This window comes from Aythya marila (genome assembly GCF_965140915.1).
Source record: "Aythya marila genome assembly, chromosome: 3".
Lineage (NCBI taxonomy): Eukaryota > Metazoa > Chordata > Aves > Anseriformes > Anatidae > Aythya > Aythya marila.
The window spans coordinates 5,013,485-5,040,515 of NC_139044.1; the positions used below are offsets into that span (position 1 = coordinate 5,013,485).

The 27,031-nt window shown below is 35.2% G+C and overlaps 1 protein-coding gene across 11 annotated transcripts in view; it reads left to right on the top strand.

Moving 5' to 3' along the window:
- USP34 (ubiquitin specific peptidase 34) overlaps positions 1–27,031 on the top strand; it is a 127,098-nt gene that overhangs the window by 97,755 nt on the left and 2,312 nt on the right. For 4 of the 11 annotated variants that reach the window (XM_082756720.1, XM_082756727.1, XM_082756723.1 and 1 more), the window contains 28 exons: positions 829–882; positions 978–1,073; positions 2,643–2,707; positions 2,801–2,876; positions 2,982–3,029; positions 3,765–3,896; positions 5,384–5,464; positions 6,741–6,826; positions 7,672–7,840; positions 7,925–7,999; positions 8,334–8,485; positions 8,945–8,993; positions 9,094–9,198; positions 9,320–9,364; positions 10,788–10,892; positions 13,323–13,470; positions 14,414–15,048; positions 16,415–16,572; positions 17,781–17,859; positions 20,595–20,721; positions 21,061–21,168; positions 22,264–22,368; positions 22,493–22,617; positions 23,678–23,830; positions 24,776–24,899; positions 26,106–26,185; positions 26,559–26,699; positions 26,825–26,971. In XM_082756720.1, coding sequence (XP_082612846.1) covers positions 829–882; positions 978–1,073; positions 2,643–2,707; positions 2,801–2,876; positions 2,982–3,029; positions 3,765–3,896; positions 5,384–5,464; positions 6,741–6,826; positions 7,672–7,840; positions 7,925–7,999; positions 8,334–8,485; positions 8,945–8,993; positions 9,094–9,198; positions 9,320–9,364; positions 10,788–10,892; positions 13,323–13,470; positions 14,414–15,048; positions 16,415–16,572; positions 17,781–17,859; positions 20,595–20,721; positions 21,061–21,168; positions 22,264–22,368; positions 22,493–22,617; positions 23,678–23,830; positions 24,776–24,899; positions 26,106–26,185; positions 26,559–26,699; positions 26,825–26,971 — 3,468 coding nt within the window. The remainder of the gene's footprint in view (positions 1–828; positions 883–977; positions 1,074–2,642; positions 2,708–2,800; positions 2,877–2,981; positions 3,030–3,764; positions 3,897–5,383; positions 5,465–6,740; positions 6,827–7,671; positions 7,841–7,924; positions 8,000–8,333; positions 8,486–8,944; positions 8,994–9,093; positions 9,199–9,319; positions 9,365–10,787; positions 10,893–13,322; positions 13,471–14,413; positions 15,049–16,414; positions 16,573–17,780; positions 17,860–20,594; positions 20,722–21,060; positions 21,169–22,263; positions 22,369–22,492; positions 22,618–23,677; positions 23,831–24,775; positions 24,900–26,105; positions 26,186–26,558; positions 26,700–26,824; positions 26,972–27,031) is intronic. The other 7 variants (XM_082756726.1, XM_082756728.1, XM_082756721.1 and 4 more) reach the window with 5 other exon arrangements.

Sequence of the window (27,031 nt, forward strand, 5' to 3'; positions counted from 1 at the left end):
TTGTCATGTTCCACCATTCGAATATCTGTTTTGAAGACTTTCGTGAACAATTCCAAAGTGTTCACCTTTGGTTTTCCATCTGTTGTGAATGTATGAGAAACATATGCAAGTTTTAGATGACTCTTATTAAACTTTTGACATCTTTGTCGTGCAAGTGATACTTTATCTTATTTAGATCAGTCATTCTTCCACTACTGATCTGCTTGAAGAGTCCCCCACTCCTTAGGGGAAGAAAGACAGCAGAGTGCTTGCAGGCTGGTGATTCAAGCTGCCTAGTTTTTGTACGTTATCTGTAGGACAGAAGTTGATCCAACAAAGAAGGGTCCTAATTCTTTCCATACTGACTATTGTATTACTGAATTTGTGCATATGAATCCAAATGTTTATATGTGGTTTTGAAAGATAGGTGTCAGAAGCATAGCATAAGTACTATTAATGAATCAAAATGAATTAGTGTAGTCTATAGTGAAGTATAAAGGCAAAATGCTGAAATAAAAAAAAATAAAATAAAAAAAAAAACAACAAACTTTGGTTTGTTAAACAGATTACATATACTTAGGTGCCAAAAAGGAAGAGGTATCAGTGAGATAGACGAGACAGGAACTTGTGTGAGAAGGTCAAGATATGCTATAGCAATTCTGAAAAATCAGAATAGGTGACCATAGAAGAAGAAAAAGACTATTTTGAACAAGAAAGAAATTGTCAGCAACCTCTCTGCAACTAACTTGAAATAGTTCACATGCACGTTTACATCAAATTGTCAGTAAATCATTTTTAAAAAATCATTTAAAAAGGTCACAATTAATGGTGTTACTTTCTTCTTGACAGACAAAAACATATGATTCCGTTACTGATAAATTTATGGACTTCTCCTTTGAAAAGGTATTTCTCTTCTAAACACTTCCTATATGATGACATTTCTACTTTGATAATTTATCTCTCAAAGCAAAAATTATACAGATGTTTTTTTCTTCAAGACACACAGTGCTTACATGCTGTTTTATAAACGGATGGAACCAGAGGAGGAAAATGGCAAAGACTACAAATTTGATGTTTCATCAGAATTGCTGGAGGTACAAGTTGATTTGTTTTAACACATCTTAAAATACTATAGGAAATCCTAAACAAATCAGGAATCTGAGTAAACACAGGAAAACAAGTATAATTTGAATGAGTAGGATGATAATCCTTTAATTGAGAAGAATGTTGTTGATAGAAAGTAATTTAAAATCTCCATAGTACATAAATTTCAGACACTTTCTCATTCTGTCCTGTGATTTTTAGTTCACATATCTAAATAGCTTCATATTTGTAAAAATGGTAGATCGTTTGTTTTTATTTTTATGAGCACTTAGCAACATTTTCTTAATAGTTGCAGTAGTACAGGAAGTGTTCTCATTAACTGTCATCCTTTTTATCCTTCAGTTCCTCAGCAACTTAGTGCTTTCAGGAGGGATGTAAGTTAGTATAGTATACTATACACTAAGAGTAACTCCAGCTGCTTCTTTGCACTTCTCCTAGTGGGTTGCGAAATATAGTTAAACTGTGCTTATTACAAGGAAGCATCAGTCAAAAGAGGTTCCCTTCCTCCACATAGTCATGGAGAGAATAGCCTGAATATGAATAAAAGGAGTAGGAGGAAAAATAAAAGCCACTAATGAGAGAAAAAGAAAAAAAAAGACCACTTGTTCTCCCCAGTGTTGACTGCTCTGACTGAGGATACCTGGTTATTAATATAAAGATACCGTTTATCCTTGTATGGTCTGAGGAACTGGAAAAGACAATGTAGAGGAGCAGAGCATTATACTAGGGATCTCAATGTGCTAAACATATTCCCAGTATGGGACTCACAAGTGGTATCTCTCTTTTTATCATCTGAAAGGCCAGTCAGTTTCCCGGCCCCCTCTGGCCAGAAGTATTGCTTTATCATCTGTCACATGTTTGGTTCTTAACTTAAAAATATCCTTCATCATTAGCCAACAAATCAAATCGTGTTTTTTATCTTTCAGTCTTGAAAATAACAGATTTTATCAGATTTAAAATTTAAAACTATTTTTACAGAGGAATGAGAACCTAGTGTGAAATCCTCTTCTGGTTAATGGTGGAGAATGAAATTTTACTCTCTAAGAATTTAGCAAGAGGTTACAGAGCTTATCAGGCTTTGGGTGAAAATTTGAACTGTTAGACCTACCTAGCTAGCTAAGCTGCTGGCACATCTAATTGATCTCAATTAATGAAATGCTTAATGCTTAAAGAGATTTTATTTTGTTTATACTATTGTAGATATCAAAGTATTGTCTTGAACTGCATTTCTTTTTTTTTTTTTTTTTTTTTAAGAAATTAGACCAATTCTGAAAATTTCAGCCTGAAAATGTAATATAAGGCATGAGATCACGGCAAGAGGGGAAGGTTCAGAACATTGTTTAGCAGTCGTATGGCAGGCAAAACTATCATCTGCTATAGTATCAACAAAGCAACTTGGAGCTACGCCTTTAAAATAGAGGAAATGTTCCCAGAAATCATTTTTCATACAAAAAATGTTGGTTTCCTAGCCACAGCAAGCATTTAAGTATTCTTAAAATCATGCTTATGTAGTGAAATAAACTGCTTTCTTGTATCTGATGTTAGCATTTTTTCTTCAGTGGATATGGCATGATAACATGCAGTTTCTTCAAGACAAGAACATTTTTGAACATACGTATTTTGGGTAAGTTTCTTTAAAAATGTAAATTAATGCTTCTTTTCTTCTTGCAGATTTTCATGATTTATTTTAATTAACAAATAAAATTACTGACTCTAGGTTTATGTGGCAGTTGTGTAGTAGCATCCCAAGCACACTACCAGATCCAAAAGCAGTTTCCCTGATGACAGCAAAGGTAAATATTTCAAAAGTGTATTTTGCTTATCTTAAATGGACGTTTTAATTACATTGTAACTGAGGCATTCTGTGATTAATGGTGCTTTTTTTTTTCCCCCCTCAGTTAAGCACTTCCTTTGTGCTAGAGACATTTATTCATTCAAAGGAAAAGGTATTCTATTTACTTGTAAATTTTCATTAAGTAGCTGCATGAATATAGTGAAAAGTGTTTGTAGTTTTTCATTTCAAAAGTGTGATTTTGAGATGTAGTGAGTACAGTAGACAATACAAAAACGTTTGAAGAGTGTCCTTCAACACACTCGTAATAAACACCACACAATGGAAAAAATGTGGAGATTTTAGCTTACTTTGCAGAGCATTGGGAACAACATGTCTTGTGTTCTTTTCATTTGAAGATTGTTGGATGATTCAGGTTTTAGCAAGTACTTGTTAAGGTCTAATATAGAGGACATTGTTTACCACTGAGCAACAGTTGTGCTCACGAGTTTTAAGTTACAAACACCAGTGTGAAAAACAAGAAAATTTTATTCTATCTGACTATCTGTATTTTCAGTTGACTTTTACTTCTTTCTCATCAATGGTTCCTGTCCTGGTTTCAGCTAGGATAATACTACTAGTTCTAGAGTGCCTAGGATTAGCATGATTGCAGTTACAATCAAACAGAACTAAATGGATAACAATTAAATTTTATGTGTGACTTGCAGTAGTTTCAACAGAAGTACTGTTATTTTTGTGTAGATACAACACATTTCTAGTTCATAAAACATGCAGTGGTTTGTAGTAGCTATTATGCTTAATCTAACTGATCATATAGATTTTTTAAAAAGATTAAACCATCAATTATTATTTTAAGTTATAGTTTTTTTTTCTGTATTTCTTTTTACAGCCTACAATGCTTCAGTGGATTGAACTGTTAACAAAACAGTTTAATAACAGTCAGGCAGCTTGTGAAGTAAGTGACTTAGGAACTCAGCAAAGTACAAACCAACTTTCTATATATTGTTTAACTTTCCTGGAGGTTCGTATCCCTGGAATATTTTGGACTATGAACTACTGTATTTGGCATAATTGTGCTCTATGAGATGAAATTCATCCTCTCTGAATACTGCAGATTCTGGGGAATGACTTAACTTTTATTTTCAGAAATGCATGGTCAGACCACAGGTTGTAATCAATTTGTCACTGGAAAAAAAAAAAAAAAAAAAAAAAAAAAAAGACCCTGCGGCGTGAAAGCCTTTGTATTTGACTAATTATGCCATACTGATTTGTGTGATTAAGAGGTGTTGGAATGAAATTGGACCAGAGAATTGGAAAGACTGACTAAGGTTTAAGGATTGGAATGGAAGGGACTGCAGCTGAATCCAAGGGAAGAAAGAACAGTGTGCTAAAACGCTGTGGCATGATGAAGAGGCTTAGAAAGGGAGTTAAAAGCAGCTCATGTCTGACTTAGCTGGAAACAGATTCTTGCATCACCTTGCTTGTGAAGCTGAGAATCTTGAACCTCTGATGTGTAGAAAAACTGAAAACTCCTAAAAGGAGGAGGAAAATATGGAAGAATGTTTTTACATTAGGAAAATCAGGAATCTGCCTGAAGGGAGTCTGGGGAAAAAGTAAAAAGGGAAAAACTGAGAAACCCCAGACAAAGAATTTACTGTGGTGGTGGTAAAAACAGTTTTGGGATACTGAAGAAAAGTTTGTGGTAGACTTTCTATGACAGTTTGAATGTACAAGGATCCCAGTTGCATACTGCATCCTGCAGTAGACTTGATTAGATACAAATGAATAAAACTTATTGGTCTTCTACAAATGGATTCTATGTTTTTAAATCATTACATAACAGACGGGGATCGGGCGATAGTTTCATTGGTATGATGTAGTCTTAAGATGCTTAAAACGAGTGAAGGTATTTCCTGTAGTAAATAATACATTCAGTTAAATTAAAAAAGCAACTTGGATTCTTTAAACTTCTTTTCTTGTGAATAAAATAAAATTCTGGGAATCAGAATATTATTTGAAGAGTCTAATTATGAATGAGTCATTCTCTGTTGTTCCTACACATTTTCTGCCACTGGAGATAGTAAGACTTTTTAGTAAAGCTCCACATTTTAAAATGCAAAAGGGATCTAATTCAGGAGCTACATTCTTGTTTAAACCTGTCCCTGCTCTGCCAGATTCTTCAGCTGATGCTTCATTGTAAGCATCATTTGTTACTCTGTTGACATCACTTTTCAGGATAAATGTTTCCTTACAGATAATTGAATAATGGCCTGCAGAACACAGGGATAAGAAGATACTGGAAATAAATTTACATTAATGTTTATTGCTGTTGATCCTTATTCCTTTCTTCTCATGCACAGAAGACATTTATATTTCCCTTGGATTAATACTTCCTTATTCCTTAATAATAGTAACATCAATTTCTCTTCAGACTTTAGTATCATGCAAAAAGAAGATTGGACTAAAACAAGTTTGGAACAAAACTAACAAAGTATGTATCTTCTGCAGTGGTTTTTGGATCGTATGGCTGATGATGATTGGTGGCCAATGCAGATTCTAATAAAGTGTCCCAATCAGATTGTGAGACAGGTAAGAAAAGATGTTCCTATATAAATCAAGTGACTGCTTGACCAATGAACAGAAAAGGACAAATATTATGACGCATACAGTGATTCTGAAAGGTTACATTGATACCTTTAATTGTCCTATTCTTTTACATTTTTGCTTAGTGTTTAGAGAATATGCTTGTCCATGGGGGCATTATTGTTTGAAACAAAATCTGTTTTATTGCAGTGCCTTAGTTGTACAGGCAGGATCACAAAATAATACAGTAGATACATAGATACAATTTAAAGCTTATACAGCTCCCACATAATCTCTACAAATTCGAACATTCTACGTTAAAAATGCTTTTCTTTACCAGCTGGTTCAACAATGTTTGAAGATAATGCCTTCAGAAAATAAAAAGTAGTTAATTACGTATTTTCAGTGCTCCTAACGGAAAGCTTCAGTTCTAAACTTTTCTGCCTTTGTGTGTAGGTATCGTTTTAGGACATTATGCCACAAAGTTTTGTTAATACCCTTTTCTGGAAATGTTTAAAATTGGAAACAAAAAAAATAATAACCTATGTTAGTAGCATTTGAATATTTCCAGATATAAATACTATTAATAGTTTAACATATGTGTATATTTTCTTTGCAAGTTGTTCAATTAAAAACTAACTGTACCATTACTTTATCTCACTTGAACCCTCCAACTGGTTTAACTTCTTAAAGTACTAAGGTATTTTTTCCATTTAGAACCAGTCATTGTTTCTATATGCAGCACATCATTAAAGGAGCATATTTCGTGGGAAAACTATGCAAGATCTTAGGCAAAACTCTAATCCTTGATGAATTTTTCTAAATTTAATTTAATTTAATTTAATTTAATTAAAGAATGGCCTGAAGGAACTTGCTTAAATTTTTTTGGAAAACAAATCTCCTGATAGCCAGAGGCAAAATAAAAAGTTTGCCAGAACTATCTAAACATTCCTGAAAATAGAGATAGAAGAAAGAATAATGTTTATGAGCAGTGGTCCTAAGTCATGTTTCTGTAGTATACAGTGCACACCAATATTAAAACTTGTTTTTAGGGTTTTTCCATAAAATCTGTTCATAAAAAACAGGTTTGACTATTCTGTTGAAATACGTGGTGTCAGTACACTAATAAATGGAATGTGGATGTCTTAATCTCAGCTTTAACTTTGAATAATGTAGAGCTGGAAGTAGTACTAGGAGGCAGAATATTCTTTGCTGCAAGAATCTGTATTGGCATGTATGCAAAAGAATGAACACGTGGAGTTCATTTACTTATCATTTGCAGATGTTCCAGCGCTTGTGTATTCATGTGATTCAGAGACTGAGGCCAGTGCATGCACATCTTTATCTCCAGCCAGGAATGGAAGACTGGTAAAATAATAACACCTGAAAATTTATATATATTACATGAAGTACAGCAACCACTTTTGTCTAATGAATTACTCAAAATGGCCTTGTAAGCTTAAAATTGTACTGTTTTAATTATTTTTTATTATTCTACCCAAAATGCTCCCATTCATTTAAAATACTACATGTACTGTGGTTGGAGAAGACAGTGTCTGTAGGTCCAGTGTTTGAAGTATTTGTTCCCTTAGACTAGATTTTCTGCCTGGTTTTCCTTTCAGTATCACTGAAAAGCTGCAAGTGTAAGTTCCTCTGCTTACACGTGAGAATCTTGTACATTGGATCCAGAGGCATATAGGTGGCAGTTAAAATTCGTAAACCAGTACAAGAGGGAGGAGGTTAGAGTCCAGTCCTGTGTCGTATAACTGAATCACAGTTTTCAACACAAAACTACTGGATTTTATTTCATTCTGCTAATTACCAAGGAAACTGTCACTTTTAAAATATTTATTCTTTTGATACTTAATGGGAAGAAGAGAGTGTTTTTTCTTTCATGTCTTGGGTTAAGCTTGTGATCCTTACATGTATGATACCTTTTTCCGGAAAAAAAAAAATAAAAAATGGAGCTATACTGCCATAACAAAATTCAGGACATGAAAATACAGTTTTCATATCAAAATACAGAATTCAGTTTTCTCTGGAAGACTAAATTCTACGTCTAGGCTATATTTGGCATAAGAGAAAGTGTCAGAGATCTGAATATTATAGTAGGGAAGAGTGGAAAACGAAGTTTTTCTGGAAAAAAGGACAGGTTCAGATGATTTTATACTCCATGTATTGTGTGAAATGTCTAAATCTGATTACGTTTTCAGTTCGGATGACATGGATGGTCCTGTGGAAGACATCGGCAGTCGCTCTTGTGTAACACGTTTTGTGAAGACTCTCTTGTCAATTATGGAGCACGGTGTTAAGCCTCACAGTAAACATCTCACTGAATACTTTGCCTTTCTTTATGAATTTGCCAAAATGGGAGAAGAGGAAGTGAGTATAGCCTTAGATATACGTGTGCAATTTGTAAAACTACATGTCTGTATTTTCAAGTAACTCAATATGTACATATTTCAGAGCCAGTTCTTGCTCTCGTTGCAAGCCATATCAACAATGGTCCATTTCTACATGGGAACTAAAGGACCTGAAAATGTAAGTTTGAGTATCTTTTATAATGAGAACTAGTCTTTCCTATCTGTATATATGAGATCATTGATGCTATGTCTCATGAACTGTGTTTCAGCTGTTAAATTAAAATTGCTTTAATCATGCAGTATTCTCAATGTTCAGTTGAACATTATATATAAAAAAGATGCTGAATTGACTATTCTATAAACTACAGTTCTCTGTTTAGTACAAAAAGAGAAATTAGGCAGAAGCAATTAAAATTGCCATCATCACACTGTTAACAACTGATTGCATGTTCGTTTTGTACAAATTAAGCATTTAAACTTGTTTATATATATATTTCTTTTTTTTCCTTCAGCCACAGGTTGAAGTACTTTCTGAGGAAGAAGGGGAGGAAGAGGAGGAAGAGGAAGATATACTTTCTTTAGCAGAAGAAAAATACAGGCCTGCTGCACTTGAAAAGATGATTGCCCTGATTGCTCTTCTAGTGGAACAATCTCGCTCAGAAAGGCAAGAGCTTCTGAAAACACAAAAGCAAATTTTAATATAAGTTAGTTCAAAATGGGGATAGATGGTTTTGTTTTGTTTTGTTTTTTAATTGGTTTAAGCTTTTAACAACATAGATCAACTTGTACATGGGTCCTTTAAGCTGTTAACCATTTTAAGATAAATATTTTGTCACTGTTGACAAAACAAAAGATTGAGGCTAAAACACTGAATACATTCAGTTGCCCTGATTTGGATTTCCTTTTTTTTTTTTTTTTTTTTTTTTCTTTTTTTCTATTTTTTTTAATTTGGTCTGTCAAATTAGAAAATATTATTTTTATTTAGTTTTATGCCACTACTTGTATTTTTCTTGTATATCCTGATACTGAAGAGCATGAACTAGCATTCACAGTCCTGAATTTCTCCGTAACCTGACTTAATAATCTCTGAAGTAAAATGATGAAGGTTTTCTTGTATTTTTAGACATTTGACTTTATCACAGAATGACATGGCAGCATTAACAGGAGGAAAGGTAATTAATTTAAGTATGAATATATAAACCTCAAAAAAATGCACATTTGTGTACACAGGTAATTGTAGACAATATACTAATATCTTATTATTTGTTTTAGGGTTTTCCTTTTTTGTTTCAACATATCCGTGATGGAATCAACATCAGGCAAACTTGCAATCTCATTTTCAGTTTGTGTCGGTACAATAATCGACTTGCAGAACATGTAAGTATCAGCAGCTACAGCTATTTGTTGAAGATCTTATCTAATAAGTGTAATGGGATTATTTATTATTTTAACTGAAAAAGCACAAGTCTAAGTGAGTTTTGTTTGTTTTGTTTTTAAGATTGTGTCCATGCTTTTCACATCTATAGCAAAGTTGACTCCTGAGGTATGTAAACATACTACCTGTATATTAAATAATTTGTATTAATATTTTTTCTGTTTTAAATTACTTAAATAATCCTTTGCTAATCAAAAATCTTGCATGGAAGATGATCCATGAAAGTTTTTGTGACATAAAATAAGCTCTAACTGCGCTGTATATTAAGTTTTCTAAAGCAGAAATCTGGTATGCAGTTTCAGATGGAAGTTTTATTCAAAGCCAAACATGCTTCTAGATTCTCCACCTATGTTAATTAACTTAAAAAAAAATGGTAACAGCAAAATGTGTATGTTAGAATAAGTGGAGATAAGGAATTACCATCTGTTTGTTCAAGTTTTGGCTCACTATTCTGCAATTCTGTGCATGTAAACACATTTCTCAGTCAGAATAAATTCCTGCCCTGGTAATAACAAAATACTGAGAGTTCCAAATGGATTCCACATGGAAAAATATATACAGAGTGGAGAAGTGTATGCTCACACAAGGACATTCTTGTATACTGCTGTCAGAAAAGAAAAAACAATCAGGAAAAATTGAGGGCATGTCAAGCAGAGGTGACATGATTGTGGATGGAAAAGAAGCACATGCAAAATCATTCTCATGACAGCTTTGCTTTGTGTGATAGAATGGGCACTATCAGATGACAGTCTACTTCCCTCCTATCATGCTAACATTTGCTACATTTTTATGCTTTCTTTGCTTTGCACTTATACACATGCACAAGAGACATTTTTAGTGAGGTGCAAAATATAAAATAGTAATAATAACCACTTTACTAAAGCATTGTTAAAAGCTGGGTGACTTAGCAAACTTAAAAAAAATAATACTATATCACATTAGAGTGACCATGTTAGAGGAGACGTGTTGCTGTTTTCAGAGGGAAACTGTATGCCAGTAATAATGATCAGTGTCAACCCTCAGAAGCTGTGATGTTTTAGATAAATTTTTCAGGATCCATGTTACATGTTCCGCAAATGCTTAAAAATTATAAATTTCTAAGATAGTGATATTACACACACACATATATATAAAAACAGAGTCAGCTGTTGAATTCTTAAATGTTGCATAGCTTGATTTTTTTCCCATTGTTCAGAGTAATGTCTGGCTTAAAATACCTGTTGTTGTTCCCTTGTAACTATATATTTCTACTAGAGATCCTATCTAGTTTGATAATGTTGCCTTGCAGTAGCTATAATCAGTGGGTTAGTTCCATGCATAGCTGTAGTAGAAATAAGATATAGATACAGACAGATGGATTATTTACAGATTAAGTAATAAGGGATTAAAAGCAATTAAAATGTTCACATCTGAAGTTGGTAGATTTTTTTTTAAATCGAAATATTTTGGGATGCCTTTTTGAGTTTATAAAAGAATTAATAGAATAAATGAAATAGATTAAAATGTTTATTTTTATTTTTATGCGTTACAGGCAGCCAATCCTTTTTTCAAATTGCTGACTATGCTAATGGAATTTGCTGGTGGACCCCCAGGAATGCCCCCCTTTGCTTCTTACATTCTGCAGAGGATATGGGAGGTACAACACGTTAAAAAGAAAAACAATTAGAAGCTAAATTGTATTTCTCTTGTTCGCTTTTTTGTGTATATAAAAGGATTTTCCATTTCAGTGTCATCTTTGCTGCATCGATTCATGATCTTTTTTTAAAAAAACATTTCTTTTCCAAAGGAACAGCAATGGTTAATATATGTTAAAAGTTCTACTCTAGCTATTAATTCTATTTTAACAGCATTTTGGTTAACTGGTATTTCAGTTTAAATTTTAGTTTAATGAGAAATTAATTCAAAATAGGGGTCTAGAATGCTGCCTCTGGGCAAATTCTGCTGTTTTTTTCTGAGTTATCCTTTTGTGAGGACTGTAAACTGTTTCAAGGCCCTTCTTTGGTTATTTTATTTACCATTATGTACTAGTTAAGTGAATATTAGATTGATACTTTTTGTTCTCCGTAAAATGATCGCTAACATTTTAACCCATAAAATAGGTGCTAATTTCATTCTGTTGACTAATTGCTCTGGTGTAGGAGCGTTGTTACTTGCACTTCGAAAGAGAAAAAAAGACTTCTTAACCAAGTGGCACAGGGATACACTCCTTGATCTGAGAAGTAGATCAGGAGTTACACCTTTAGCTTCAGCTAACTGCTGTTTGAGTTCACGGTTCAGTTTATTGTATTTATTCCTGTCAAAGAACAGCATGTTCACCCTAAAGACTGATAAGGGTAAACCGTTGAACATCCTTTCCTGTTTAATACCCTTAAAAAAAAAAAAAAAAAAAAAAAGGACGGAGGGGTCACAGGAGGAAGTTTGTAAAACTTGTGCAGAATTCAGACCTGTGATAAAACAGAACTACTGAAGTGCTGTGGGATAGAATATGGAAGGCTAAGAGTATTTTTCTCCTGGGTAAGAGCAGTGATAGGATACAAACAGTCAGGTAATCTGGAAAAGCATATACCAGCTGGGTTTCTGATCTGCATATGAGTTAGCTGTAACTGCTGTACCTCATGTAAAAGGAGTTCAAACAGAGGATCTCAAGGTCAAGAATTATACCCAACTGTTCTCTGCGTACAAGGAAGTCATAGGTTATGAATTTCTCTTAGCAATAAGGAAACCTTTGCAAAAGAGTGTTTGGAATTAACCTACCTATAACAACAGACAAGTTTATGGCACGAAGTACATGTGCTTCGTGTTTCAATAAGTGGCCACAAAGTTTGTAAGTGGTTATGCAGTTCTCTTTTGTAGTTCCCTCCTCTTTCTCACAACACAAACTGAACTTAGAGAGGAAGCTATCAGTGATGGGTTTCTGTTGGAAAGCCAAATGTTAGGTGTAGATGTCATCAGTTTAGTTTCTGGTGTTGCCAGCATAATTATCCTCACCTTGTTGACACATTTGAAGGCTTAGAGAGAGAAATTGTGTAGGCAGGGACAAGAGGCACAGTAGTTAATGCACAGACAGACGGATTTAGGGCACAGAACCAACTTTTGCAGCCCTTCCAGTGTCTAGAAGCTGTTAAAAAAATAATTGATTGATGAAGATGGTGACCAGTGATAGTGTTTTTCTAACATGGAGGAAATCTGACAGATCATATTGTTATTTCTAAAAATGGGGGGCAATTGTTCTTGATGTGTTTATTTTTTAATGGAGATTAATATTTTATAAGCAGGGGTTTGATCATGTCAGCTTCTCATATTCTTCAGGTGTGTTATGGTAGTAGGGAGAAGCTTCAGCAATGCAGTTACTGCCTGCAGTTACCTATGCAGAGGGAGTTCCTTTCTAATTGTCAGGATACCTGCACTGTAAGGTTCATAGAAAGCAGATTAAAAAAACTACCAAATGAAAGAATTGTTGGTCTAGTAATATGTCAATAAATTTACAACCCCTCAGAACCAGAAAGTCACAATAACTTATGTTGAGTCTTGTAAGGTTTTCATAATTGTACGATAGCACTCCACAGGCTTTCCATTATCTTTGAAAAGCACGAGATGAATGTATTTTTGAAAATGATTAGTCAAAAAAAACACATGACAGCATGAAGCTATATCAACATATTCGCATACCATTTGTTTTCTTCTAACTTGTGTTAAAAACCCTAATTCAGTACTAAGGTTTTGTGTTAGCTTTGTTTGTAAAGACAAGGCAATTAAGTTTTAAAAGTGCTTAACGTTTTAATGCTTGAATATCTTAAAATATACAGAAAAGGACATGTAGAGTAACTTCCTAGACTTGTATTTTCAACAGTTTTGAACAAGATTCAGGAAAAAAAAAAAAAGCAAACTGAAATTTAACAAGTGTTTTTTTTTGTCTGCCATAACATTAGGGCCTTGCTTGTGCTTTGATAGCCCTATGTGATTTTCAAAATATATTTTGAAGGACTTGATAGTTATTTTTAGGTTAATGTAATCAGTAAATATTATCAAAGTTAATGTACTCTTTTTGATTTTTCCATTCTTTCAGGTCATTGAATACAACCCATCTCAGTGTCTGGATTGGCTGGCTGTGCAAACACCTCGAAATAAACTCGCTCACAGCTGGGTGCTGCAAAACATGGAAAACTGGGTTGAACGTTTTCTTCTGGCACATAACTATCCTAGAGTGAGAACTTGTAAGTTAATTTAAAATTTAAAAAATGATTTTGCTGTTGCAGCAAGTAATTGTGTATGGGGTATTCCTGTGACAATTGAAATACGTCTTGTGCTTGTATTTTCCTCCTTGTCCAGTTGTTCTAAGATTGCTATATTTTAAAATATCAACGTTTTACTACATAATATTTTAGATGGAAGCTATATTTTAATTTGATTACTGAAATGAGATGTTGGTAGGTTCTTTAATATATGTGGTTAATCTACGTGCTTCAGGAAAACCAAAAGAAGAAAAACAACTAATCCAAGCTGTTCTCCGTAGTTTTCATCCCATAGTTGCTTGTAGGTAGGAATAGTACTTGCTCTTCTTTCACCCATCACAGAGTAATCTTTAGTGAAGTCCTTTGAACCTGTGGATGAAGGAGAAGGAAGTCTGTGCTTCTGCCCAGCTCCAGCATATCCTTCCTCTGTAGTTTGTTCTGCCAGGAATCACATTGCCAGGCTATTGCCAAGTTCAGCCGTTCAGGCTTTCCTGTGTCTAAGTTGTGTTGTAAAGGAGATATGATAGCTATAGGCCACTCTGAGCTTTAATACAATATCTGTGGTAGAAAGATGCAGAAACTGGAGGGTCAGCTTTGTAACTAACTCCAGCTGTTAAACAGGGTTGAAGAGGTAGTGAGGTCTTGATCAAGCAGTAGACAATTCTGCCATAGAAAACATCTGTTCGTGTATTTTTGTTCTGGGATGCATGGTGTTACAGTAGTTAGAACCAAGCAGTAGACAGAAATACAGAGTGAATAGGCCTGAAAGCTAATCTTAACACCTCTTTTAACGAGCTTTGTGCTAGTCTTATCCACACAGTTATTTTAATTTCCAGTGTGAGTATAGTAATACCAGATTCTGTAAAATGCTTTGAAATCTGTATATGGAACAAATGTGTAACAAATTTGTTTTTATTATTTGAAGCTGCAGCCTATCTCTTGGTGTCGCTTATTCCAAGCAATTCCTTCCGTCAGATGTTCCGATCAACCCGTTCTTTGCACATCCCTACACGCGATCTGCCTCTCAGTCCCGATACCACCGTAGTTCTGCATCAAGTCTACAACGTGCTTCTTGGCCTTCTTTCAAGAGCTAAACTATATGTCGATGCTGCTGTTCATGGCACTACAAAACTTGTGCCCTACTTCAGTTTCATGACATACTGTTTGATCTCAAAAACTGAGAAACTCATGTTTTCTACCTACTTCATGGACTTATGGAACCTTTTCCAGCCCAAACTTTCTGAGCCAGCTATAGCCACCAACCACAACAAACAGGCTTTGCTGTCCTTTTGGTACAACGTCTGTGTCGACTGTCCAGAGAATGTACGCCTTATTGTACAGAATCCTGTGGTGACGAAGAACATTGCCTTCAATTACATCCTCGCAGACCACGACGATCAAGATGTGGTGCTCTTTAACCGTGGGATGCTGCCTGCCTACTACGGCATCTTGCGCCTCTGCTGTGAGCAGTCTCCTGCATTCACGAGGCAGTTGGCTTCTCACCAGAATATCCAGTGGGCCTTTAAGAATCTTACACCACATGCCAGCCAGTACCCAGGAGTAAGTAGATTGATACCCAGAAGTATGATTTTATCATCAGTATTTCCTCTTTTACTGGATTTGTCTTTTAATGAAAGGGATGAAAAGACCTATTGGATATATCCAGTGGAAAAAACATTTTATTTCCTGTTATAAGTAATTGATAATGTGTTTAGATCTGATTACTGTACTTTTGGGTAAGGATTTTTTCCCTTGCGGTATATAGCAGTTGGAGAGCAGATGTTTTTTTCTGGAAGCAGATGCTGATGATTCCACTATTCTTCAATATTCTGTACACCAGTCTAGTTCTATGAAGCAGGGAAAGAGCCTTTAATGGTCTTGCATTGTAACACATTGAGTTGGAGGAATTCCCAGTAAATTGCTTCTCTGCTTTCAGTTTCTGGAATAGGACCAAGATTTGATGGCCTCATGGTCCCTACTTGGGAACACCTGTGTACCTTTTGTAAAGTATTGGTACACTGGGAGTTCCACTGTCTCTGCAATAATATGTCACGGTAAAAATAGATACTAGTTAAAATTGCCCATGTGTAATGGTGAAAAATCAGGTTCACAAAGTTTTTAAGAGAAAAATCACAGAGATTTTTTGCCCTCTGTAGAGAAGGAGAGTATACAGTATATTCTACTTAGAACTCCAGTCTAGTTCAGCTCACAGATTAAATTTATACTGTGGAAGTTCTGGGAATAGTCCTGCTGCCTTAACTGTTTGCATCTGTCCTTGGAAGTCTCAGTCTGTGTCACAAGGGACTGCAGTTACTTTACTACGTGTTTTCCATGCCTGTAGGACTTCAGTGAGTTTTAGCCCAAGCAGCTTCCTGAATTCTGTTATTTAGAGTATGAGAGTATGAATAGTATCACCAGAGTATGTGCTTAATCGTGGTTAAAAAAAAACAAAACAATCAACACCTTCAACTCCCCAAGGAAAGACAGGAAGTTTGGGCACGTGGATCAGGATTTCCCAGATTCTTCTGTCTATGTATATGTAGCAATGAACTGCAGTGTTAGAAAGCACCAAAACATACATTTAAGGTTCAAAAGTATTATCTCAAATATCTGCCATAATCCACACAGTAGATATTAAAGGCTAAAAGCAAACCGCGCTGAAGATAGGTGAGGAATATCTGCACTTTCTTTGTCAGAATTTTATTTTTAGGAACTGTTTTAATTATTTAAGTTTAAAATGTCTTCTGATTTTATAACTTTACTACAAGGGTTAAAATGTTAGCCCATCTGAAGTTGCTTAATATGTTATGTTTTATATATTACTTAGTAGAAGTAATACAGAGGAGTAAATAAGAAGATACAAACCATAACTGAGAGATTTACGTAAATTTACGTAAAAATTACGTAAAATTTTTATGTGTTTCAGGCAGTAGAAGAGCTGTTTAACCTCATGCAACTGTTCGTAGCTCAGAGACCAGACATGAGAGAAGAAGAGATAGAAGACATAAAGCAATTTAAGAAAACAACCATAAGCTGTTACCTGCGCTGCTTGGATGGACGATCTTGTTGGACAACTTTAATAAGGTACGTTAGTAGTGAAGCTGCAGTGTAATAATTGAATTCTGTTTGAATAAGAACTGCATTTCATAGAATGTGAAGTATGATGAAAATTAGTGTTGTTCCAGAGTCAATTGGTTGCAAATATAATTTATTTTAGAAGGTTTCAGCATCTAAAAATTCAGAAGTTATGCAAAAAACAAGGTGTGAAACAAGATAAATATTGTCATGTTTCAAAATAAACACCATGACAAAACTGCTTTAGTAGAGTCCTTGGGAAAAACAAACAAACAAACAAAAAAAAAAAACAACAACAACAACAACAAAAAAAAAACATTTAAATGTACTAATTCAGCATTTAAGCTGAATGCCATTCTCAGCCTACCATGATTTATCTAGATTTGGCAAAGCAGTAATTTCAGCTATTGTTGTTGATATTTGTTATTCTTGGGCAGAAAACTTAGTTAGAAATTGTGCCTATGGAACATTTTTATTGCATCATATCTTCAAATAGTTTTTCATTTCTAGTGTATCTTAATAGCATATCTGAAACTGTTGCTTTTTTTTTTTTTTTTAGTGTAACTAGAAATTGCCTGTACACATAGGTCAGGTACTGGGATTTTAAAATGAACTGATGATGGACTGAAAGAGACTTGTGAGCAGGAGAACAGCCTGTGTCACTTGAAGGGTTTACATACAGTCATCTCTCGTAGAATGCAACCAGATTTTCCCATGTGCACTGGAAGTATTGCAGTGCTGAGATGAGTGGTTCATTTGCTATGCATAATCCTTTCTATTCTGCTATAAGCATAAAATGTTCTGATAGAAATGGTTTTACACATTTCAAAGTCCAAATATATGCTTAACTGGACCCATCTATTGAGATGCGTTATTTGAAAAGCATAAAGTTCTGTCTTTAGAAGTACATTTTAAAGTACTTCTTGAAGTACCTAGCTTTTAAACATTTTTGCAAATATTATTTGGGAAATATCTCCTTAAAAGCTATTTATAAGTTACTTTGGACAGCAGGTTGTTTAAAAAGGAAGTCGACATCAGATACGTCTTTAAATGAAAAAGTTTATAAAAAAAAAAAAAAAAAGAATAAGCATGTTATTTTTGGCCTTCTGTGATAATTTTTAAAATAATAGCATGAGCTTAAAAAATTTAAACATTGGTATGAATTATGAAAATACATGCATTTTTCAGTGTTCTCAATATTTGGATTTTTTTCCTAGTGCCTTCAGAATATTATTAGAATCAGATGAAGACAGACTTCTTGTTGTGTTTAACAGAGGATTGATTCTGATGACTGAGGTAAGTATTCTGCTATTTAATTTTAATGAACACCTCGCTTTCTTATTGCTTCATTGCTCCTTCCTGACAACATTTGCTTTAAATTGTTGTAATATTGTATCATTTAAAATAAATATATGAAATATGTGGATGAAGTACTGGCATATATGTAAAACATTAAAATCTTGAGGGTCATAGGAAGAAAAAAAGAAAAAGAAAAAAAAAAAAGAATTTACCAGACACGCCTGAACACTGATGTAGGAGTTTAAATGAATAAATTTGAGACAATAAAAATCTTCATACTGGATTAAGAAGAAAGCTTAATCGGTAACAGATTTGGTAGGATAACTGTAAAAGGATGTAGCTTAAATTGGAAACATGAGCAAGAAATAAATAGGTGATAGATCATTTTGTGTATCAAAGACAGGTACACTTGCTCTGAAGTTCATAATGGAGAGCAAATTAGGTCTACAGAAAGCTTGTAAATTATGAAAACATGGGAAAAAGATGATGGGAGATATTGTGGTTTACTCTACTATAGATCCCAAACCAAGAAAATGTGTGAGGTCTTTTATGATTTGGGAGTAATAAGAGATTGCAAGAACTTTGAGTTCTTTTGAGAAGAAACGCTTGGTAACATTTGTTCATCTGCTCTCGGGCATGATCATCACAGTTTTGTGATGCAGCAAGTGGGGAATGTGACTGGAGAGTTCTAAAGGATTCCAAGTCATGTAGGCACTGACTGAGAAGGTGCAGCTGGGAGGCAGTCAGTGAGCAGGAGCAGGAAATGAATCTCTTACTCTTAAGAATGGAAAGAGAGAAATCAGATGACCTTGATGCATTTAGAGAATTAGTTGGTAAGGTGCGATGGCAGCAAATCTGAGAAGAAAAATGTGCAGATACTCAAAGGGCAAAACTACCCACACGTGAAGAAAGGGTAGGAAGTCTAGTAGGAAATGAATTTAGATAAATCAGACACTCTTTGTTAGCATGAAGAAAAAGAAGAAAACACGCAAAGAGTGGAAAGAAAAGCAGATTTATAATACTGAACATAAAAGAACAAAAGAAGAATGTGAAGGATAAAATTAGAAAGATCTAAGCAGCAAACTGCAACTAGCAAGAGATGTTATGAGTTAGTAAGAAATTCTTAGTAAGAAAGTGACAGCACAAAATAGGAAGAAATGGAGGGAGGAAGGAAGGGAGGGATGTTGGGTGGTTTTGAGAGCAGGAATAACATTTAAGATGATCTAGATATGTTGGAGAAACTGAGTAAAAATAAGAAGAAAATCATTCTTGATATATGCAGATTGGTGTCACCACAGAGGGGATAATGAACTGGTACAAATCCATGGTACAAAATAACAGGGCAGGAGGTAGTTGTAGCTGTACAGTAAATGAGATAGTGGAATGGATTGCCTTAGAAGCTGTCAGCACAACTGGAAGTCTTCAGGAGTACTTTGAGCAAACATCTGTCATGGATATAGAGATATTTAGTTTGCCTTAAGGCATGTGGGTGGATTTGATGTTGCTTTGAGTTGATTCCAACCCTATTCTAATATGGTTTCTATTTAAAAAAAAAATATATATATATATTTAACTTTGTGATGTCAGTACTTTGTATTGTCTGGGACATAATGTGATAGAAAAGGCTGGAATTACAGAAACAGAAAAGATACAAATGATGACACTGCAGTACTGTGAAATTTGAGTTTTCATGAGCTTGTTATAAATATAAGCCTCTTAACTAGTTGCAGTTAGTTACTCCAGAATTCGTTGCTCTCTGTCTTGTAAATGCATACATTCCATAAACTCAAGCTAAAAAGTTAGGAACTTTTCAAGGCTTTATCACATCCAGAAAAGTTTTCCACATAGTGGGGATGGCCATGTATCTTTTATCTTCACTATAATTGAAAAAAGCACCGTGTTGAGATTGTGCTTTATAGGGAATGAGATTAATGTTTGTATATCTTTGAAATAGCCCAACAGATTAAATAACTTTTCTTAGGCCTTGTGCTAGAATTTTTATGGTGTTGGGAAATCAGTTGCTTTTCTTTTCTGATATTTCTATAAATCACAGGTGCCCACAAGATATTTTTATTAGAAAGGGAGAAATAATTCATCTGATATATGTACAATCATAATACACAAGTTCTTAAGCAGGACATTTTAAAAAAGAACTACTGTCTATGTCAATCGTATTTCCTCCCCTCCCCCCCTCATTTTTTGAGCAGAGCTGGGCAGTTACTTGTTATAGACATTATTGTTATAGTAAATCTTACAAATTCAGTTTCCTTCTGGTCTGCACGTGTGAAAAAATTCATGACTCTAGTTTTTGGATTAAGTGAGAAGAACACAAGGCAGACTTACATGACCAAATGCAGGTCTCAGTTTAACTTCCGTAGAAGATTACTTACTGTTCATTGTTATTGAAACTGTATGTTCAGGTCAACAGTTATATTTAGTTGCTGTAAAAGATACCTGGTGATTCATTCTCTATTTCCTTCTTTCTTCCTCTCTCCCCCACCTTTTTTCTTTTTAATCTCTCTCATAGTAAATATGCTAAGTGCATATACAAATTTATTCTCTTTTTAAAATGTCATTATCTTTTGTAACTTTGTGATTACATCTGGCACGGTATTCTTTTATACCTTTTTTTTTTTGTGTGCATAAAATAATGTAAAAGCGGTGTCTGTAGGATAGAAATGATAAAGTGTGTTAGGTGGCAACATAAAGTGTTGTGGGTTTTTTCTTCGTAGTCCTTTAACACGTTGCACATGATGTACCACGAGGCTACAGCTTGCCACGTGACTGGAGACCTGGTAGAACTTCTGTCTATATTCCTTTCAGTTCTTAAATCAACACGTCCATATCTTCAAAGAAAAGGTTTGATTATAACTCTTCAAAGGATTATTATGTCTGTTGTCTGTTAATTAATTTTCATGACCTAAAACTTAGTATTCTGTCTTGCTTATTATCTATGTTTACAAACTTTCAATGCAGTAGCAGATTATTTTTAAATTGTTACTTATTAAGTTCTTTTTTGGCATAATCTGACTAGATTAAGTACGTTTAATAGTAGTAGATCAATGAGATTGAATCTGGCTTTTAGATTGATAAAAAATGTTAGAGGAAAGAAGATTATTCAGCAGTAAAATTCTGGGCTTCATTTAAAGAGCTTTTGTGAAATTCACTAAGCAGATTTCTGTTTTTTTACCTTTGCAGATGTGAAGCAAGCTCTCATTCAGTGGCAGGAGCGAATTGAATTTGCCCATAAGCTTTTAACTTTGCTAAATTCCTATAGTCCTCCAGAACTTAGAAATGCTTGTATTGGTAAGTTGTAATTTTTAAACTGCAGTCAGGAAGGACCTGTTCTATGCAGGTATCTGATTTGCAATTCAAATTTCATTTTTACAAGTGCAAATACTTATTAGGTGCTCTGTAGATTGGGATTTTTGAAACTAATATTGTCAAATGTATCAATATGGCCATTGTTCCTATTATAAATAATTGTATTTTCATCATTTTAAAGTTAATATTCATATTTTGCTAGGCATGCAGACTGTGTGCACAAAAAGTCAGCCTGCATTTTGAGAGGCCGTTGTGCAATGTGGCTTATTAAAAATCAGAGGCATGGTTAAGGAATAAGTCATGAATTCAGGTGTCGGGTCAGTTTACAATCCAATCCCAAATCTTTCATTAAGATTCAAGTACTAGCAAATGCTCCGCTCAGATATATGCTGAGCAAATTCATTTGAATTAACAGCTTTTAGCATAATTTTTTATGATCTGTTTTCTAGAAAGTATAATAAAAATAAAGCTTAAAGAGCTTATGGAATTGAATACATTTGTATTTTTAAATTGTAGGCAAAGACTTTATACGTAATGTGTCTGTTTTGCACTAGAAAGGCCTATTCCAAAATCTTTTTCTAGTATAGTTTTTTTTTTTTTAAGAAAAATATTATTTTAATGGATATAATCTGAATTCTTACGCATGCTAATGAAGGCCTAAAACTTTGTCCACATGAAACCTTTTCTGTGTGATTTGCATGCATTTTCCTCTTATTTTGAGTGCCTTTCTCATTGTCCTCCTGACTGCTGCTGGTTACATTTTCCAGGCATCAAACCTGATATGTTAAAGAAGAAGGAAAGAGGGTAATTTTATTGAGCTTCTACTTCCTACGAGCTGGCACCCCTCTCATTGGTTGTAGATCTACCACTGAGCAGGTTTGCTGCCAGTGGCAGAGGTGAAGGGAACCTTGACCGATTCAGGTGTATTCACGTTGCGTGTTACTCACAGTAAGCCTACCTCCACAGTGCACCCTAGCAAAAGAGAGATGAGAGTTTGACAATGCATGAGCCATAAGTTAAACTGTCTTCTGTTAAGAAATAACAATTTGTAATAGCAAAAAAACTTTTTGTTTGTAGATGTCCTCAAGGAGCTTGTACTTTTAAGTCCTCATGATTTCCTACATACTCTGGTTCCATTTCTACAGCACAATCATTGTACATACCACCACAGTAATATCCCAAGTAGGTATTTCAGTGATTGTATTTTGAAGTTCTGTTATGCTATTATTACTCTGTCATGTTCCTTGCTGATGTCAAATATTGACCTTTTTAATATATCCCTGTTTTATCCTAACTTGTACTACAGTGTCTCTAGGACCTTATTTTCCATGTCGTGAAAATTTGAAATTAATAGGGGGAAAAAGCAATATTCGTCCTCCACGTCCTGAACTTAATATGTGCCTCTTGCCTACAATGGTGGAAGCCAGCAAGGTATGTAAACACATAGTCTTATCAATAGCTATTTCTCTGTTGTTTTCCCTTTTTATAGAACTATTGTAATAATCCAGTAGCAGAATATATTTACATTTTATTTGTAAACAAAGCATAATTCTTCTTCAAGATGTGTTGTCCTCATATACTCCATTCTAGATGTGCACTCCAGAAGCACCATTTCCCTGCCCTTGGTGATTACACAGCTTCATATTCTAGACATGATAAGTGTTTAAACCTTGTGCTCAGGGGAAAAAAAAAAAGCACACAAAAAATTCAACCAACCAACAACAAAAACACATTTTGATAATCTTCCAATCTGTTTGTAGCATTTATAAAAGAATATTCAGGAACCACCCTGGGATAATCCAAATGGGTTTCAAACAGTGTTTAGATTTATTAACATACAGTTAAGTCAAACTTCCAGGTTTCATTAGAGTCCGCTCCACCAGGACTCAGACACAATCTGCTCTTTGTTTCGGTGAAATGCCAATACCTGAAATACATAGGGCTATTTTGTAGGGCTTTAAGTCTTTTACTTTCTGTTTTCCCTTCCTGATGGGATGCCAGCTTTGGTGGGGCTACTTTGTAGTCACTTGCCATGTCCCATTATTACAGTACCACAGTGGTGGGATTCAACTCACATAACTTTGCCTATCTAGAAGGTCTATGCCCAGCCCTTCCTGTGGTTAATGGAGAGGAATCGGTACCCTCAGAAGGAGGCTGATCCTTCTTGCCTTAGTGATCCGAGTCTGGATCAGTGACACTTCCTCTGGAGGAGTCCCTCTCCATTGACAGCAGGGATTGCTCACACAAGTCGATGATAGATAGCTAAAGTCAGGTAAGATGAATCCCACCTTAACACGAATATGTGTGGACAATCATTCGACGAAGGAAAACTGGTTACTTGCTGTACAATAGCCGTGGTTCTTCAAGATGCTTTGTCCACACAGATTCTGCGGTGGTCCTCTTGTGCTAACGCAGAGCCCTGTCATGGGGGATTCTTATCGGTGAAGGAATTGAGTGGTGGTTGAAGCCGCCATACCCCTTATGCCCTCAGGTACAGTGGTCGCAAGGACACACTGGGTGCAGGCACAGCCCCAGTGGACACTGCTATTCAGAAAGAATCCAATCTCCTGCACATGGGGCCTATGTGCACATAGATGGGAATCTGTGTGGGCAACACATTTCGAAGAAGCACGGTTACTGTAGGGTAAGTAACCCTTCTTTTTTAAAGCTTTCAAAATGATGCTTTGTGTATTTGTGCACCATCAAATTTACTGTATGACCAAAGTTTAAATAAAAATGCCTAGAACCAGAAATTATCTATATTTTCCATCATGTATCCAGTGGTAATGGATGTGACACAAAATAATGTAAATATTTGAACTGAAAAGTCATATTATATGACACAGTACTTTACAATCTGTGATGAATTCATATACATTGGGAACCAGAAGATTTCAAAGCCTTCAAAACCCCATCCACAGTTATGTTTACCTGTGTTTTTGCATGCTTATTTTTCATTCATTTGTTTTATATAAGATGGCATTTTGTTTGCTTGAATTTTTGAGATTTCCTTTTGGCTATCTGGTTTACAGAAGCTGATGCCGTTTTGAGTGCATACATCCATAATATATTAAAATACTGGCATACAAGACCCTTGGCGTATGTTTATCATTTGCTTTGGGACATTCTTGAAAATACTGCTCTGAACGCCTGTGAAGCTTTGTCTTGATAAAATTCTGACTTGCACGGACAGTAACTTACATTATGATTTAAAAAGTAGTAGTGTGCCTGTTTACATATCTGCGTATGATTTAAAATTACTGCATTCTTTTCTCATCCTCTTCAAGATAAGCTATTCACATAACTTTGCATCTTCTCAGCCTGTTTATTCAGAATCCTACAACAGAGGAAAATAGAAAGTTTTACTGGTGGGGGAATTGACTTGCCATCCCTGCTCCGATATTTGTTGTGCTTAAGAAGGACAGAGTAGCAAAACACAGCTGGACTGGGTTAGACCTGGAAATCCCCATGATGTTTTCCTGTAGTATTTGATGAAATGTTTTAGGTGAAGAAGTGCAGGGATGCTTAGGAAATCTGGTAGCGGTCCAGTTGCTTATGTAGTTTAAATGAAGTTCTCTTAAATCTCCAGGGCAAAGATGATGTTTATGATCGTATGCTGCTAGACTACTTCTTTTCTTACCATCAGTTCATTCATCTACTATGCCGAGTTGCAATCAACTGTGAAAAATTTACTGAAACATTAGTTAAAATGAGTAAGTATGAAAGTTAAACAGCTTAAAGTTTGTGTTTTGTTTTGGTTTTTTTTTTTTCCTGTGGTAGTTGTGAGCACTTCTCCACCAAGTTTTATATTCAAGATTTGTAAGAAGAAGCAGTGCTTGTGAAAATCACTGCACTAATTGTTCTGGAAATTACTTTTCCTTAATTCACAGAACTTTGCAGTGTGTATAATGATGCACTGCCATCTTACCTACACGACTGTCAGGCTTCAGGCCTGTCCAGGAGGGACCTGCGGCAGCCAGTGAGAATTCAGTCTCCTTGCACACTTACAGTTTCATACAGGACTCACTGAAATTGGTTCTTTCGCCGACTAAACTAACTAAAAAGTTAGTTCTTTTTAAATGGCTTTGTGTCAGCTGTACATCATCTCTTAATGCCATTTCTGGCAAGTACTATTTATCTTCCCAGGAGCGTATGGACCATCTAGACAGCCGCTGATGGTGTTGATTCTGTTGTAAAACATGGATGTGTCTCACTCCATCTTCTGGGAACCCATCACAAATTAACCAAATCAGTAACCACCCAGTCACATAGTTTGTACCTGAAAACATAAATACTGTATCAGCTCACCATTAAGTACCACCAGTATTTGGGTTTCCTCCTGTCACAGTGTAAGCGTTGTTTTTCTGTTATGAGCAAGGCATTCCTGGGTTTATCTGGCTGCTCCGCTCATTCTGCCTGGTTCTCTGCAGGACAGCATCCTGCCTTGAGTTGCCCCATGAATTGCACGTCACTCTGAAGGCATATCATGGTGGTTGTTTTTTCCACCAAGGACTCAGAATAAACTGTTTTTCAGTGTGGTAGGCGCAGAGGCACAAACGTTGCAGTCACACAAATACAGCTGTTACAGAGATAAGCATTCTGGGAGCTGTCTCTTCAATTCAGTTCTTAAAATTCGGCATCTAGCCAGATTCTAATTACAGACCCAGAAGTAAAGCCAGCTCTTAGTTTTTTTACATTTCATAGCAATACTAAAGGGATACGTGTATTTATTAGAGGTACTGTAAAACTTCACAGACCATCAGTCTGATTATAAAAAATGTTTAGAATGTGGTCTTATCAAATGATATGGCACTTTGATACTGCTTGAGGACTGGTAACTGAATGAGGAAGTGAGTATCTGTCTCCAAGGAAGATTTTTCAATCATTCTCACTAAGTAACTACTATTTTCTCATAACAGGTGTCCTAGTTGCATATGAAGGTTTACCACTTCATCTTGCATTATTCCCCAAACTTTGGACTGAGCTTTGTCAGACTCAGGTAAGTCAGTGGGTTTGAGAACAGAATGGAAATACGGGCAAAAAACAGTAATCGGTACTAACCTGTGAATTTTAACCAGTGGGCATTGCTTAAACATTCAAAACATTAAATGTTAATTCTATTTTGAAAATACCTCTGCTTATGTTATCTTTGTGAAAGGAAAACATGAAATAATTAACAATACTTGATTTGTACAATTTACTAATAGCTGAATGATCTGAAATACTTTTATCATTCAGAACCATACGGTTTGAGTTAAAAATATCAGTGGGCCTGGACAGATTCCTCTGGCTGAGACAGCTGTTGCTGATGGTGTTAGCGCTGTGATGTAGTTCCAGTGATGACTCTGCAGTGTTCTTTCTTTCTTTACCAGTCTGCAATGTCAAAGAACTGTGTAAAGCTCCTCTGTGAAGATCCGGTTTTTGCAGAATATATAAAATGCATTCTAATGGATGAAAGGACCTTTCTTAACAACAACATTGTATACACCTTTCTGACCCATTTTCTTCTAAAGGTAGGTGGTTCTTTAGTGATAGTTTCTGTTCTAAGCAATGCAGTCAGGTCTGTTATTTCAGTTTAGGATACTGTTTTCACAATTCCATTTTTTTGTGGTTTAAAAAGAATCTACTCTTTGTGCAGGTTCAGGGGCAGGTGTTTTCTGAAGCAAACTGTGCCAACTTAATCAATACTCTAATTACAAATCTAATAAACCAATATCAAAGCCTAGAATCTGACTTCAGCAACCAGAGACTTGAAATCTCCAAAGCAAGCTCTACTTTAAATGGGGTAAGTCTTTTCTAAGCCGTTCAGTATCATCTAGGAGGCAGCTTAATTTCTGTGGAAGCT